Source organism: Micropterus dolomieu, linkage group LG09, assembly GCF_021292245.1.
Source record: "Micropterus dolomieu isolate WLL.071019.BEF.003 ecotype Adirondacks linkage group LG09, ASM2129224v1, whole genome shotgun sequence".
NCBI classification, from domain to species: domain Eukaryota; kingdom Metazoa; phylum Chordata; class Actinopteri; order Centrarchiformes; family Centrarchidae; genus Micropterus; species Micropterus dolomieu.
This window is the reverse complement of record NC_060158.1, coordinates 19,358,654-19,375,783: the sequence shown is the minus strand read 5'-3', so window position 1 is coordinate 19,375,783 and position 17,130 is coordinate 19,358,654. Positions and strand designations below refer to the sequence as shown.

General features: G+C 40.7%; 1 protein-coding gene across 1 annotated transcript in view; it reads left to right on the top strand.

The window, feature by feature from the left end:
• kcnh8 (potassium voltage-gated channel, subfamily H (eag-related), member 8) overlaps nucleotides 1-17,130 on the top strand; it is a 54,691-nt gene that overhangs the window by 15,975 nt on the left and 21,586 nt on the right. The window contains exons 3-9 of the mRNA XM_046059165.1: nucleotides 91-222; nucleotides 6,434-6,561; nucleotides 7,682-7,919; nucleotides 8,063-8,220; nucleotides 11,593-11,797; nucleotides 14,423-14,632; nucleotides 16,475-16,674. Of these exons, the coding sequence (XP_045915121.1) occupies nucleotides 91-222; nucleotides 6,434-6,561; nucleotides 7,682-7,919; nucleotides 8,063-8,220; nucleotides 11,593-11,797; nucleotides 14,423-14,632; nucleotides 16,475-16,674 (1,271 nt within the window). The remainder of the gene's footprint in view (nucleotides 1-90; nucleotides 223-6,433; nucleotides 6,562-7,681; nucleotides 7,920-8,062; nucleotides 8,221-11,592; nucleotides 11,798-14,422; nucleotides 14,633-16,474; nucleotides 16,675-17,130) is intronic.

Genomic DNA, 17,130 nt, shown 5'->3' with positions numbered 1-17,130 from the left:
CACACACACACACACACACACACACACACACACTGAGTATAATCAGAGACGGTGTATAAAAGTGTTGATAAGTGTGTTTTCCCCTTTCAGCTGTGCTGTTCTGGTGCCTGTTGGACATTGTGCCAATTAAGAATGAGAAGGGAGACGTGGTGCTCTTTCTGGCTTCATTTAAGGACATCACTGACACTAAAGCCAAAGTCATCCAAGAAGACAAGAAGGAAGGTCAGTAGGTGTATGTACTGCATATAGAATGTGTGTTACTATTGCTGGTGAATGGAGGTTAATGGTTCCCAGACAAGAGATGGATGTAATGAGCATCACCCAGTCATTAAATAAAGCTCTCAAATGTTTACTATTTGTTTGGCATGTGGATTTTTAGTAATGTTAAGGCCATTGTTAAGTGCTACAAGACAGCAAGGGTGTGTCTTTTATCTTTATCTTTTATCAGACCAAATTGCTAACGTAGTACTTTTCAAACCCACCCTGTCTCCTTGAAATTACATTTACTTTTTTACATTTGCTACTATTTTGTTTTACAGTTTTGAGGGAAATGTAATATCTGCCTGCTGAGTGGCAACCTTTTTTTTTCCAGTGGAGTAAGTGCTACATTTTCATAACACACACAAGTTGTATGTAGGTGGTTGGGGTGGATGGTGGGCTGCTAAGTGCAAAACTCTGACAAATAGACCAGGGGTTGATTTTATTCCACAAAAACATGGGTTAATTGTTAATAAAGAATTTTTTTTTTTCGTGATTCAAGAAACTGTTGACTTTTTCTTTTTTTACACCACAACTTTTCTCTAACCTTGAAGTGAAGAGCTTTGAGATACTTTATCTAAATTCTCTCTTTATCCATGCATGGCTTCGACCATCTGGCTGCATGGAGACCTAACCTGTGACCTATGTTAGCTCCATCTCCTTTAACTCAACTGTCACAGTTTGCTACCAAGTTCTTTTAAAGCCGACCTTGCTTCCTTTTCACTAATTGAGTCCATCCATGCAGCCTTTGGGATTTGGTCCTGGGTCCCTCCGAAGACACGCCCTACTCATCAAATTCAGCTGCGTTTGATCTCCAGCACCACGCTGTTTCACTTAGTCATCTTCTATAGTTGTTCATTTGACATCTTCTCAGGCCAGAAGACGCGACAGATTTTCCTGAAGCATCCATCATGGAAGGCATCAATCTTTTCAATTTCATGCATTGTCACTCATTAGCATCCAGCATTGCTGTTGTACAGTTGGACTTGAACTGTACAGTTGGTTCTTATTCTGTACTGCTTTGACTTGCTCACCATTCACTGTGATTGGTGAATCTTGAGTGGCATTAATGCACATCTCCTACAGATGGATATGCTTTGAGGTTCAAGGTTGTCAGGAAGGTCTAGATTTTCATCCACGGGATGCCCCTGGGTCTGTCAGTTGTTGTCTTCCCCATAATCCAGTCAATGGCAATTAGGACGAAAATAGGAGACACGGTCCAATCCTATGATTCAGAAGGCTGTGATGTGATTATAAAACGATAATCAATGCATTTTTTTCTATACAGGATTTTTGGATAATTACAAAGCATTTCATTTGCACATTAAAATCCAAAAAAAACATCTTCACTTTAGCTTAAAAGGATTAGTTTGCATCCCTAATTTGCTTTACTAACCTGAGCTCCTTCATGGTCACCATCCTTTCCTCTATTTCTCAAGTTTTCACCGTCACTTTCTGCCACTCGCTCTCTTGCTTTTGCTCACCCACACACTCACCACACACACATCAGACACTGTTCCCTAAAATACTTTACACTGCTCTTATAAGAGCACCTGTCAGGAGATGTCCTTAGAATGAGAAGAGGAAGATAGGCAAGCGTTGAGTGTTACCATGCTCGCACACAGTGTGCGAGTGAAAATCATTAATTGTCCATTGATATTAATGATCGTGTGAAATTTTCGTAGCAGCGCTGATTCATTCAGCAAGTGTGCTGAATATCAGGGAACACTGGTGTTATGTGCTTGCCACAGACTGCCTTTTGCTTTCCATCAAAATGACATTATCAATTATCATTTAGAAAACTGATTTGTGAATTGATTCAGAATCGTTCACGTCTGCATCTTGATGCATCTAAGAATAGATTTTTCTCCCACATTCAAAGTGACAATAGAACAACCCCATCAGTGTGACCCTTTCTGGAGGAATTCCATATGCTCTCAAGATCTTCCATACAGTGTCACAATGCAGGCTGTCAAAGGCTTTCCAAAAGTTGATGAAGTTGATGTACAGTGTGTTTGATTCTATACACAGCTTGATGATGTTCTTCAGAGCAAAGATGTGATCTATGCAACCCCTTTCTCTGCTTCCTTCCTGTCTCAGCTTCTGATCAACAGCAGAATGAATTCTGCCAAGTAGATCCTGGACGTTACAACCAGCAGTGTAATCCCCTGCCATTTGTCATAGTTTTGGAGGTTGCCTTTCTTGGGGAGTTTAAAAATTAGGCCCTTGTTCCAGTCTTCAGGTATTGTTTCCTCCCAGATGTTTCTGAAAAGGTCTCAGAGCACTTTGGTTGGTCGAATTTCAGCATCTCACCATGGCAACCTGCCAGCAGCTTTCCCACCCCTCATGGCTTTGATAGAGTGCTTTACCTTTTTCTTAGGGCGTGTTCACACTGATCTTGTTTAGTTGGGTTGAACCGAACCCTGGAGCATTTACCCCCTTAGTGTGATTCGTTTGGGTTGGTGTGAGGGTTGGACTCGAGCTCTGGTGCAGACCAAGCCACTGCACTTGGGTCCGCCTCGAAGAGGTGGTCTCAGACCGCTGTCAAAACTCTGGAGCAGTTTATTTCTGGTAGGAACACCATATGAACCAATCCCAGGAAGCTACCAGTGTGTGTGTGTCTTTTAAAATAGTACCAACGTATTGTTACTGTACTATTTAATTTATTATTGTTATTTATATTTTTTTCACTGTTTGTCAATATGCCTTGGTGTTGGGTACATACATTAAGAGTGGGGTGAAAAAAGGTACAGTGCTGCAACAGTCAAGAACAGAAGGAGGGGAGTTTGACTGCGGTGGTACAACTGTCAAACGGTAATGCAGGTCTTGAGCTCAGGGAGGTAAGAAACCTCCCAGGGAGCAGAAGGACAAACGCTCACTTGATCTAGAGAATAGAAAAATTACAATCAAAATATGAAAGAGATACTATAAAAATACTAAAACAATAAATATATGCAATATATAATAATAATACGTTAATTATTATAATAAGTATTCTTTATTGTTGATGAAAGATCAGCATATTTTGATATATTAACTTTTTATATATGAAGAATGGAGGGATATATATGCATTTATGAATTCATTCAAGGAGATGCATAAGTATTCTAAACATAAGCTAGTTTAATGACAGGCCTTTACTAGACATTTGCATGGGCAAACGTTTGCAATTATGGCCCACCTACTTCACTGGTCCAATTTGTATGACAAATGCAAACAATTCATGGTTTAATCTGTGATAAGACCATCTGAGTTTCTTCTATGAAATGCATGCATTATTTATCCTCTGAAGTCTGCTGATACCTGCTCCAAACCAACACCAACCGAACTATGACCAATACTCTCTCTAATAAACACCATTTCCACCACATGGCTTTTATTTATAATTTCTGGACCATTTGAGTTGTAGCCTTTGTGAACCGCACTGGACAAGCAGGAAAACAATGTCTCATCCTCGCATTGGTTCAACAAACCAGACCTTTAGGAGTGATAGCGCCCTTAGTTGGTGGAATGGTGTCATTGTCAAGGCCATCCTCTGCTGCTGGAGGATCATCTGGCTCTGAGCAGTTGAGTACCTCATGAAGTGCTATGTGATTGAGACGAGTGTTACTTTGATTTCTTCATCAGAAGGGTGGTAAGATCACAGTACAATCACTTCAGTCTTGCTTTAGGTTTTATTGACACAGTTACAGGAACCTGACATCTGTGCTCGGTAGCATAGGTTTGTGGTTCTTTTCAAATCCAGCTTGTCTTTTTAAAATTACATTTATTACTTAATTGTCTTGCCAAATACGTCCTAAGGGAAACGTAATTTCTAGGTGGTTGGGGTGGATGGTTGGCTGCATAGTGCAAAACTCCCACAAATAGACAAGGGTTTGGGTTTATTCAACAAAAACACAGGTTAATTGCTAATAAAGAAAAAATGTGTTGTCTCGTGATTCAAAAACTGTTGACTTTTTCTTTATTTAAGACCAAAATCGATCGTTCCCTATAACCTTGACCAGTGAAGTGCTCTGAGTGCCTCAACATAACTATAAAACATTAATAGTGCTTAAGTTTCTATGTACACACAGATTTTGTATTGAAAGAGCAGAAAGTGTTGGAAAAAATGAAATAGCGAACATTTCCGTATATTTTCTTTATGAATATTTTGTAACGTGGTGGAAGTGTTCATAAAAATAATTTTCCTGATAAAAACATTTCAATTCTGGTGGCATTAAATGGCTTTCAAAATATATTTGCCAATGTAAAATAGATATTTGTAAAGGAGCTGAGGACTCTAATATTTTTGCAAGAACCTCCCCTCATGTTTGCCATTCCAGTAAATTGTATTCATTCTTGTAAATACAAAGAGCAACTAAAGGAAACACAGTTGCAAATTTCTGCCCTCAAAATCAATTTCCTCAAAGGATTACCCTAAGGGCAACTCCTAAGCTAAAGCCAAAAGTAACCTACAAAGCGAGGGAGAAGGTCAGTGTATATGCTGTCTGTGAAGTCAGCCAACTGACTTATCTCATCTCAGGCTTGCCTCCCCTGGATTTGCCTAATTACTCTCATTACTGTAAATAAGGAAGGAAACAGAGAGTAAAGTTATTGTTGCCCACTTAATGAAATGCTTTTCACAGCAAAGGAAAGAGGCTGTTGCAGCATGCCTTTAGACAGAGACATCTCACTGTAATGGGTTTGGGTCTGACAAGTTTGTTTAAATGAGACTCACAAAACATTTGCATATTGATATCGTGGCCTGTGCAGATGTAGAAAGGGATGTGGTTGGTTTTGTGTGTTTAAACGAGTGCAGGGGAATTAGTAAGTACAAAGTGCATGGGAAATTATTTTAACAATAATTATGGACAAAAATAAAATTATTAAAGGCGCATAGAATTGTAAATATGAACAACCTGGAGATATGCAGAAGCTATCACATTTCCATCCATGCTGGGGAAGCCTTTCAAGGATGGACGGACATTTCAGACGTGACCCAGTTAAATCTTTGTCTGAACAGTGTGGACAGTGTGTGCAAATAAGGGAAACCCTGTCTATGGCGTCAACAGTCTCCCCACTTTTCACCCCCCATCTCCTCTCCTCATTGGCTCTATTTTCTCCCTTTTATGTCATCACCAAACTCTCACTCCTGGTTTTGTTTTTTGCTTTCTGGCGTCCTTTCCTCACATGTCTTTCTCTCTCTCTATCACCCCTATTTCTCATGTATTTCAGCTACTTTTACAGGATATCCATTCCCACCTCCTCTGCCTGCCCTACATGCTGTCGCCTTCCTTCCATATACACAACACCCACCCCTCCCCACCTATGTTCCCCTTCTACCCCCCACAAGAAAGGCTATAAAAGCAGAGGGAAATTCATTAGATCTAAAAATAAGCACGTCTCTGTCTCTGTGCTCCTGCCGTGTCGCGTCCCACAAGGCTGCACCGTGTTATGGATGGCCCTGTCTGTTCGCCTCGTCTGGGGTCCGTACAGACACTCACAACACACCCACATAATGCACACACTTTCTAAAGGACAGTCAAAAGCAGTTATCACTTCTATTCTCCCGGTTTGATATTGCCATTATCCCCCCCTCAAGCCAATCTGGCCCTAGTCCTTTCCTGTGGGTTCACAGCAGAGAGAATGGGGTTGAGAACCAAGCAGCAATAAAATGCCTTCTCCTATTACGCAACTCCTTGGTCTGAACATCTACTTTATCTACTATTGCAAAACACATAAATAACACACACAAGCATGCCAACAAGCACACAGAAGCCCACTCCATAGCAATTGACAATAGAAAATCTACCGTACTATACTTAACTGAAGTACTTATCAAAGCTGGAAATTGTGCTGTTTTGCTGGAGAGAGTGTTTACACAATAAGACATCATCAACCAATATTTATGACTGAATAATGTGAATCAAAACAGGTAACACATGTTCTTTGACATTTTCAAAAGCAAAAAGTAAATAGCCCGTTTTTATTTTTCACTTGATGAAATTGTTCAATTTGCTCAGAAATGACACATTCTTCCTGTTGCATACCGTATTCATGTTTTTCTATTTAGGACAGAATATTATGTATTTCATCATGCATAATGACTGATTCATTCATCAGGAGTTAACCTTGGGGGGTAAAGTATTGTAGAGAGGATGTGTACCAACTTTTGTGTGTATGTGTGTCTTTACAGAGCGACGGCGCGGCAGGGAGAAAACAGGCTCTCCATTCAGCTCAGCTCGTCTGCGGAGCAGCACTGTGCTCTACCACATCTCTGGTCACCTCCACAGCAAAGAGAAGAGCAAGATTAAACTCAACAAGGTATCATCAGACACTTCAAATAATGGGACAGGATGTCACATGATGAAGCAGGGCTGGACTAGGACAAAAAATCGGCCCTGGCATTTTTGGCCCACCAAAATCGGTCGGACATCCCTCCCCTACCATCCAAGACAAATCTCTTATGCACGGTGGTGCGGTGGTTAGCACTGTCGCCTCACAGCAAGAAGGTCGTGGGTTCAAGCCCCGGCCTTTCTGTGTGGAGTTTGCATGTTCTCCCCGTGTCTGCGTAGGTTCTCTCCGGGTGCTCCGTCTTCCTCCCACCGTCCGAAAACATGCAGGCTAGGTTGATTACCTTAATTGTCCTTAGGTGTGAGCGTGAGTGGTTCTTCGTCTATGTGTGGCCCTGCGATGGACTGGCGACCTGTCCAGGGTGCACCCCGCCTTGCGCCCGATGTCAGCTGGGATTGGCTCCAGCCCCCCCTGCGACCCTGTACGCAGAATAAGCGGTTGACGATGGATTTAAGAGGGGGTTCTGGGAGTCCTCCCCCTGAAAAATTTAGGCTTTAAACACTTCATTTCCTGCATTCTGGTGAATTTTATTGCACCGATTCATCGAGGAAATGTCTTTATTTATATAAAAGGAAACACAAAATATAGGTGACAATTCAAAAAATAAAAATATAGTGTAATATACTGCTGTAAGGCTCTCAGGCATTCTGTATTGCTGTCAAATATGTTTCTCCTGTTTTGTTTCTCCATTCATTTAATTCAGTTAATATCCTGTGCACCTTAATAAATACGTTTCAACAGCTTTTCTGCTAATGTTCAAAACTTTCTGCACATGAAAAATCTCTCCCACATATCTGTGTTCTCTGACATTTGCACAATAACAATTTGAGATATAATATTACGAGATATAATGAGAATGAAGTCATTCTATTTTAACAAAATCTACCTGCCCTACTGCTGTGCTTTACCCTGCGTTATTGCTCTGCTGATACAGTAGCAGATACCCCCTTTAGACCTGCCGTTCCTGCATGATAACACTGTATATGTTGTGATTCTATTTAACAATCAACCTGGAAAGCTGGTTTGTGTTATTTAGTAAGTGGATGTCACAGGTTGTAATACTTGTGTTTTCTTATCCTGTCCTGTCCAGAACGTGTTTGGGGATCCACCTGCTCTGCCAGAGTACAAGGTAGCAGATGCCAAGAAGTCCAAATTCATCTTACTACACTTTAGCACGTTCAAAGCTGGTTGGGATTGGCTGATTCTACTTGCCACATTCTACGTTGCTGTGACGGTGCCCTACAATGTGTGCTTCATCGGTGATGATGATGACCTGACCCGCAGCACAACAGTCAGTGATATCGCAGTGGAGATACTGTTCATCATAGGTTAGTTGCAGAACTGCAGAATTGTTTATAACCTAATTGATCAGATTTATGTACTACATGAATCCTTGAAATTTTACAATAACCAGCATTTACTATAAACAAACACCCAGCTTTCTTTGTTCGTCTTTCTGTTTTCCTGCCAGACATTGTTTGTAATTTTCGTACAACCTATGTCAGCAAGTCGGGCCAGGTGATCTTTGATGCTCGACAGATCTGCATCCATTACCTGACCACATGGTTCATCATTGACTTGGTGGCCGCGTTGCCGTTTGATCTGCTCTATGCCTTCAAAGTCAGCGTGGTGAGTAGCCATTGGCTTGTTGCTTAATCAGTTTACAACATCCGACAGTCTGGGGTTTAAAATCAAACCCAGTCTGTAAGCCACTGTATATTCAAATTGTAAAGTGTTTTGTTGGGTTTGTCACTCATGCTATTGACTTTTTTGATTTAAACTTTTAATGATCAAATAAACATGTTAGATCCAACCAGTATTTTATATTCACATACAATTCTCTGAAAAGATGAAAGAAATACTGTAATAAGAACCATGAAAGGAAGAATAAATAAGGAAATGTAAGTATTAGTTAATGACATGACTTTGAATACTAAAAATCTCACTCTCTAATCCTGTCAACACATTGGCCCATCGTAAATTGCAACACCTCCAGCACATTGGACATTTCATAGGAATAGATTACATGGAGTGTTTCCAGCACAGCTCCAGCGCCTCTTTGATTCATTCCACATACTGTTCAAGCACTGAGAAAACAGTCAAACCTGTATCATTAAAACCTTTTTCTGTTCTGCTTGAGTCAAAAGCATGTCCCCCTCAAGAATAGTTGAATGGAGGAAGAAACAGAGATGAGTAGCAATTAGGTAGAGGTTCTTGTCTTGTCCCCGGCTGAATGATATCACAGAATGGAAGCACTACACTATAGGGAGGTTTTGATCAGTTGCTTATGGCCATTTTTGCTTTTGGCCTCTAATTTAGAGAAATTGATGCTTTGACTGCTTTATGTTGCTGGCTCCACTTCTTAAATAATCGTCAGACTGGTAGAACAACAGGAAGTTACCTGGAGCTCTCTTTAACAGGACTGAGAAGATTACAGAAAGGGAAGAAGAAGAAAGGACAGGTGAAAACAAAAAAGAGCAGTAACTATTGTAAAGAAAGTAGAGTGAGAAGAAAACAGAGAAAGGCAAAAAAAAATTATTACAAAAGCGCAGGAGGAGTGGCCAAAAAAGTGCTATGAAAGAAAGTGTGAGCAAAATAAGAATAGATGTCTTTCATACTATGAAGGGGAGGGGTGGTGGAGGGCTGGGCACAATGATAGGCTGCTCTAGGCGAAGGTGCCTGTTTGGTTCCAGACTCTATTAATGGAAATACCACACAATCCCTGTAGGTCAGGATTTGGGTTTGGGCTACTGGGCAATATCGTGCCATTCCCCCTCTGCCTCTGGGCAGAGGGGGAATGGCAGGTAATTGCTGAGCGTTCTGCGTCATGTCCCCTCCAAGGACGGAGCATTCACACTGATGTTCCCTATAAGGACAGATGCCATCTTTCACCAAAATGAGCCAAGGGGCCTCAGCAGTGTCCCTCCCTCATGTTCTCCCATCTATCTATGGTCATCCCCTCTATACTTGACTATCACCTGATTCTCAGGGTGTTTTTCTGTGTGAGCTGCTGCTAAAAAATTTTAATTACAAAAAATGAGCAAAAGGTTAATATGAAGAAACGTATCCCAAAAATGTGTTTTTAGTTTTCTTGAGTGAAGTCATCTACACAAATTGGTCAGCAGTAAGATGCAATTCTTCTTCTGGTGATTATGCATTCACACCAGGGCCAAAGACAGACATTTGTTATTAATACGTACCTGCTACTGTCATTATTAAAGCTCCTATAAATATGTCTCCTGGTCCTGGAGGCCTAGTTGATATTGGATAATAGTGTAATGAATTCTTATTGGTCCAATACTGCTGCATCAATAAAATAAAATAAAAAGTGTGACCAGTCACGCACATGGGATTGGCTTGTAGCGCTGAAGGCGTGGCTGCAGGGGGAGAAATAATGAGAATTTCTGTAAAGTTCTAGTCTCATGTGCACAAATACAGCCTTAAGAAGCAGAGAGAAAGTAAGCAATCAAGTAGCTAAATGTAAATTTCACACCTGACAAGCAGAGAAAATGCAAATGTGAGTGGCTGGGGTGAGGTGGAAGTAGTAGACGGAAAAGTTAAAGGAGAAGGCACATTACATTGCTTACTGCCCATGCTGCTGGAGAAGAATGGGATGTGGCGCAGCCTGTTCTCTCCTTAGGTGGGTTGCAGGGTGTTGATAGATGGTGCAGACTAGATGGAGCTTCTCCCCAGGGCTCAGTAGGAGGCTTCATTACCCCTCGTGCTGTACCAGTTCTCTATTTTTCACAGTTTGGGAAAACCGCCATAAAACATGCTGGAGATGTAGGAATAGCTCTGGTAAGGACTGTCCAAACTCCACGTCTTAGCTTTGTTCAAACGATCTGATTGTGTAATTCTCTCTCTCATACACACAAACATTTTCCCTCTCCTCTTCATCATTCATTTACTGCCTATATCCCACACCCTCCCTCTTTCCCCATCTATTTATTGTAGTTATTACATTATATATTTTTTCTTTAATGTTTCTGTCCCACTTTCTCAGTCTCGAGTCATCCCAAAGTACATGGTAGATTTGTAATTTCATACACTACACAAATACACATGTAACACCCCGTACATCCTCAAGTTACAAATATCCTCCATGTCATCGTAAATGTATGTATGTGTTTGGGGCGGGGTTCTATGTCCAATGCACCTTCACGATGGAAGGCCCAAATGATAGACTGTTGCTTGAGGAGCAGGTGAACACCTACAGCAAATGAAGGGTATGAAGGGGGACTTAACATTGTTTGTGAAAAGTCAGTAGAAGGAAGCAGAAAGCTTGTTGCAAAAATAGTTTGATTTGTTAAGAGTGGAAGAACAAAGCACGGAAGAGAACTGGAGTAGAGAAACACTGCAGGGTGATGGTGAGGATTAAAAAACAAAACAAACACACCTGTGAGCAACTGCCTGATTGCTTTAATAGGTAATTTTATATTCAAGGATTCTTCATCAGGAAATCTTCATATAGATCATATTGTTGATGTGTTTACAAGCATTTGTCAAGTTCTAATTATAGAATCTGAGAGCAGCCTCTAATGTTGAGAGGACATGGAGCATGGTTAAGAGCTTTTTGTCACTTCAGGCAGAGCTGTGTATGCAATTATGTATTAGCGTGTGTGTGTGTGTATAATGCTGGTTTATCGCTCTTCCCATGAGATTTACCGTCTGTAAAAGGGGGAGGATTGCAGTCTGTGCTCCTCACTTTCTTAGTTTGTGTTTCACTCTCTTTATATCTGTGTCTCTCTCTCTGACTTTGCCTCCAGCCGAACACCAGAAAATCTCATGGAAACTATAGCTATAGTATACAGTGAAGATAAGTGGTGTGTGGTTTGGTAGTACATGGTGGCAGTTCCAATGTAGGTTTTACAAATGCAAACTGTGACACCTGTGAAACGTCATCAGGAAATTCCCTTTATGACAAAAAATGCATGAAATTGATAAAATTGCCATATGCATCCTAAAAATAAATTCAAGTGGGACCTTGTTCTTTGTCCCCAGGTGTCCGTGGTCCACCTGTTAAAAACAGTACGTCTGCTCCGTTTGCTGCGATTGCTCCAGAAGATGGACCGATACTCGCAGCACAGTACAGTGGTACTGACGCTGCTGATGTCCATGTTCGCCCTCCTGGCCCACTGGATGGCCTGCATCTGGTACATTATTGGCAAGATGGAGATGGAGGCCAACGCCTATAACTGGGATATAGGTGAGTAAAGGAAAATGATGCCATGCCCCAACACACTGATGACTGTTGATGTTTTAAAACTAAATGGAGAATTGTAGTGAGAGCCACATCACCAGTGTACTAAACCAAAACCAGGAGGTCTATCTTGAGGTAGTGTTTGGAGCTTAGACTAGTGTTACCGAGAATGAATGTGATATGAAGTGTACATGTGTAATTTCACATCCATGTTCCCTCAATTTACTGCTTGGTAATATCAGATTAGCTCTGAGTATCCCAAAAGAAACACCAAATTATGACATTTACAATGAATGCAACTACAGGGTTTCCCTCCATAATTCAGTTTGAATAGGGATTTAGTTTCTGTGATTTAAAAAAGAGAGGGTAAACAGTACGTAACGAGGTCTGTTTACAGAAAATGGAGTAGAGGAAGCAGAGCTCATAGGAGTGTAAAAAGCTGTACAAGTTGTGTGCGAGCAATACATAAAAAAAAAAAAAAAACACATCAAAAGTGTGAATCTAAAAGACTACCGCTGCTGCTACCTGCTGATTTGGTGAGAGTTGAATGCCATGTGAAGTTTGCCTGCAGCAAGACACTGTCAGCTTTGGTACATGATGCCAAAGGGATGAGGACCATGTAGCATCAACCATGATGATGTTGGGCTGGGCAATGAAAAGCAATAGTAGATTGAGACTAAAAAAAATGAGAGATTTTGTAGAAGCAAGGGATTTTATCACAGCTGCAGTTCACTTCGGGTGTGGCAGTTTCAGAATGGATCTTAAATGGATATTCATAGCATGACATACAGACAGACAGTTGTGCCCTTGATGCACACTTTGGTATTATTGCGGCCAGATGAAGTGTGTTCATTTTATCTATATTTTTCTAGCTGAGGGAGCCATTATCCAGCTTTGTCAAGCTTTGAATCAATATAAAGGAAACACTGGGCTTTTATTCGGAAAAATCTGTAGAATAAATTCTCATGGTCTGTGGCCCAAAATGAAAAGCTATAAAGCTAGAATGTTTAAAAAAAATAGCATCTAGTATTAATAAAAAAAACTCACATACATTTCATGTAGGAGACTCCTCTTTCCTTAAATTTTTCTGCTCTTTGCTTTCTCGTAGTAAGATATAATTTCTGCTTCATCTCAACTGTCACGTTGTGCATGGGGCTTTGGTTAACGTGTCAATACTCTGGTGCAATGCATTTTCATTGCTCATTATTTTCAAAACAATCAATGCTTCTGAAAAGCTATTGATGCGTTCAACCTGCAGGTTTTTTTTCAGCTGGTAAGATCTGATATTTACCTGTACATCTGTTTTTCATTATGGACCTCATCCCTGCAGGTTTTCAAGCTATTAAGGCAGATGTTTATGTACAACTAGGATTTAAATCAAATATATAAGCATTGTTTGGTGTCAGAGCCCTGCAGTAACATTACAGTCATCATACAGCAATCGAAAAGACACCTCATACAGTTTATGTGGGTTTGAAACACATAATATTGAATAGAGAGGTCCTTGCTAATACTGGTAACTATGCGATGGCCTCAACATGTTGTCATATTATAGAGCAGGTATTTGCAGTCCATTAAGAGTACTACATGTTTGTCAGGGTCCCTTAATATTTCAGTAAACTGATCAATAAAGTTTATGTTTCCTCATCAATTTGACTGACTCCTAAGTTGTGTGTGTGCTTACATGCAGGTGCTTGTGTGTGTTGTAAAATTGACTGAGCGAATGGCATGATTCTTCTCATAATTTCCCCTCAGTCTCCATGTCCCTCATATAATGAGGTCCCTGGGCTGATCTCTGGTCAGTATCGATGAGCTGTACTGTTACCAATTACCTCTATCTGTTGTCTTCCTAAATGGTTCCGGGTCAGCATTGACTGGGTCATGAGAACAATGCAGATTTCTATTCGCCAATTACTGCATTTCAGTGTCAGGTCAGTACAGGAGGCAGGATTAATGTGTTGTGTCCTAATTATGCATTTCTGATGCCGAACTGAGCGTTGAAGTCAGGCAGCTATGAGGGGCTTCTATCCAATTACCATTCATCAGTGTCTGTAGGAGACTCTCCTGGGATCAGCTGCATGTCTCCACACTTGACTGACCAGGGATCAGTTCTGGTAACCAAGCACTTGATCTGTTATACTGTTAAATCCATTGTTCTGGATGTGGCACAGAGGAAAACACTGCTTACCAGTTTCTAGAGCGAGGAAACAATGTTGTCAGCTTTGTCTGCATCTCCATGCTTCACTGCACCAGGCTTTGCGATGACCACTGCAGCTCACTGTATCCAAGAAAAAAGTAAAAACTAATCATGGTGCACTTGAAGCGATCCCATCTAGTTCTTCGGGAATACAAGAAGACTGGAAAATGTGTGGAAAATTTGTGGAAATAGTTGCATTTTTGCAATAAGGCTCCTTTTGAATATTTTATTAATTGCTGTAGATATTGCTCAGAACAGATATGGTTTCTCAAAAATGATTCACCCAGGTTTGGCTCCTAAGCTCTCTCACAGATAGAGTGGGCCAATGTTATTAGCTTGGTAAAACACAATGAAAGTGCATTACTAACTAGCTATAACCATACATTTGTCTTTTCATCCGTTGATATCCCCATTTACACCATCTTTACAAACAGGATGGCTCCATGAGTTGGGGAAGCGTCTGGAGTCGCCATACTATGCCGTAGGAGGTGTGAACGGGACCAGTAGCGGTCCCTCCATCCGCAGCGTCTATGTCGCCTCACTCTACTTCACCCTCAGCAGTCTGACCAGTGTGGGTTTCGGCAACGTGTCGGCCAACACAGACACAGAGAAAATTTTCTCTATTTGCGTCATGCTGATTGGAGGTATACCGAACACACACACCAGTGATTATGTGTCTGTTAAGTGTTCTGAATATCAGATTATTTGAGATCTCCAGAATAACTGTGGATAGCTCTCCAAGATGGGTGAGCCAACTGAGTTCCTTCAAAAACTATGTGCAAGTGTACCTAGAAGAATTGATGGTGTATTGAAGGCAAATCCAGTTTAGATTTTTTCCTGTTCACTCACTTTGCATTTCGTTAAGTAACATGTCTACTCTTGAAAGCATTCCTACTTTTCAGCATTTTTCCACACCTGATTAAAACCTTTGCACAGTACTGTACATCTACAAATAATCTTCATGTCTTGGCTTAAAAATTCAATAGCAATATCAACAAAATCAGATTTTTTCCTGGTCCATCTGTGGCCAAAGAAAACACACACTTGCACAAGCAGGTAGTTTCATTATAATCCATTGGCCTGTATAATCTATATTGAGCAGACCTTTGCAAGATGGTCTTATCTGGTTTAAACTGGATCTTTACAATAGGTTTGGTTTTTGGGGATGAAGGGAGTTAATCGTGGTGGGGTTTTCCCTGTGGACACCCCTCACTCTGGTTCAGCTAAATGTTAAATGTCCTTGGCTGCCTGGGGGCAGCAGCAGTCACAGATGCACACCACACATGCGCATTCTTGCACACACGCACACACACACACACACACACACACACACACACACACACACACTCCCATACAGTCCCTTGTGTGCTAATGTGAAATGAAAACTAACACAAAGGACCTGTTCATATTTATAGCAAAGCATAGGTCAAATGTAGTGACTTTGTAGAAGGAATTTGATAATTGCTTCATTAGAAGGAACTGAATAGCAAATCTTTTTTTATTCTGCATTTCATAATACAAATAACTGTATGCCTAAAGAGGAATAAATAGTTACCGAACCACAATACAAAATGGTTCAGTTTCAAATGTTGTGACTTAAAAACTCTTTTTTTGTTAAACACTGACACATGTCACAAAAAGGAGTCAGAGGTACAACAGTCACACTTTTGCTTTCATGACCAAACGTGTACGACTTGCACCTGTGACGCAGTTGGAAACTGAATGAGATTAGGAGAATACATATTATCTGGGCATTTAAATGGCAGGTCTCTGTCATGCCACTCAAATCAGTTAATATTAAGATAATAAGATAATATTTAGCTGGTTGGGTGGTTTGTCTGTTTATTTGATCACAGAAATTGTCAGCTTCCAATAAGAATCATGTTTAATCACATTTACATGTCAGAAGTATTTCCTTTGCTCATAGAAATAAGGTTTTTAGAAAGTAGATTATGTGGTTCCTTCTTGCCTCTGTCATGTTGGTAGTTGCCACTATGGAGCTTTTATCATTGCTCTAGGGATTTCTCATCAATCAAACGTGGCAGCAAACATTAAATACGAACTTGCTTTATTCCTTTTCAAATTGTTTTTGTTTAAAAATATCTACTGGCAATATCGATACAAGCATAATATACTAGCAGGAGTCTGTTTTTGAGATGTCTGTTTGTGTGTGAATCCATGAAAACAAGACAGAACATGACTGCTCCTTGTTGTATCTCTCACTGCATCATTGACCTGGTTTGAGCGGAGTGCATCCCATAAATGTGGCACTGCTCTCCTCACTGTAACTGAAACAGCCCCTTCCCACTTTGGCACTGTTTTTACATTAAATTAAAAATTAAAGTAGCATCCAAAAGATTTTCCCATTTTGCTTCACAGTCCCTTTCAGTCTACTTCATTCATACTTATGCTCCATTATCTCTTCCCTGTCTAACTCTCCCTTATCCCGTCCTTGTCTCTCTTGCTCTCATTCTTTATACCTGCAGCACTCATGCATGCATTGGTCTTTGGTAATGTGACAGCCATTATCCAGAGGATGTACTCCCGCTGGTCCCAGTACCACACCAGAACCAAAGACCTCAAGGACTTCATACGTGTCCATCATCTGCCGCAGAGCCTCAAGCAACGAATGTTGGAGTATTTTCAGACAACCTGGTCGGTCAACAACGGCATCGACTGTAATGAGGTACCAAAATCACATATACGCCTAATATATATAAATCCTTATCCTCCTTTTTAAGTTAACTTGTGTTTTTGACACCCAGCAGCACAGCGTATAGGGATCAATAATTAATTTGAAAGATCACATACTTCTCACTCCTCACATGTCATCCACATTGAAACTCGTCACAAGAGGGATAATATGATCGATACTCCAGGACCCTCCAGAATGTAAGAGCGTGATGTTTTCTTCAGCCCTGACTGACAAGGAGGAGACAGAGGACAAGAATGAGTCATTTGCAAGACAAGATATTTTGTAAACCTTGAGATTCAGGGGACCCTTTCTAGATTGTTTGTAGTTGAAGTCAGATTCATGTCATGACCCACGTACAAGGAATGTACAGAAATTTAACATAATGGGAGAGATGGTGACTTATTACTCATGGAACTGGACATCGTCTAAGGTAGTGGTAGGAAATAA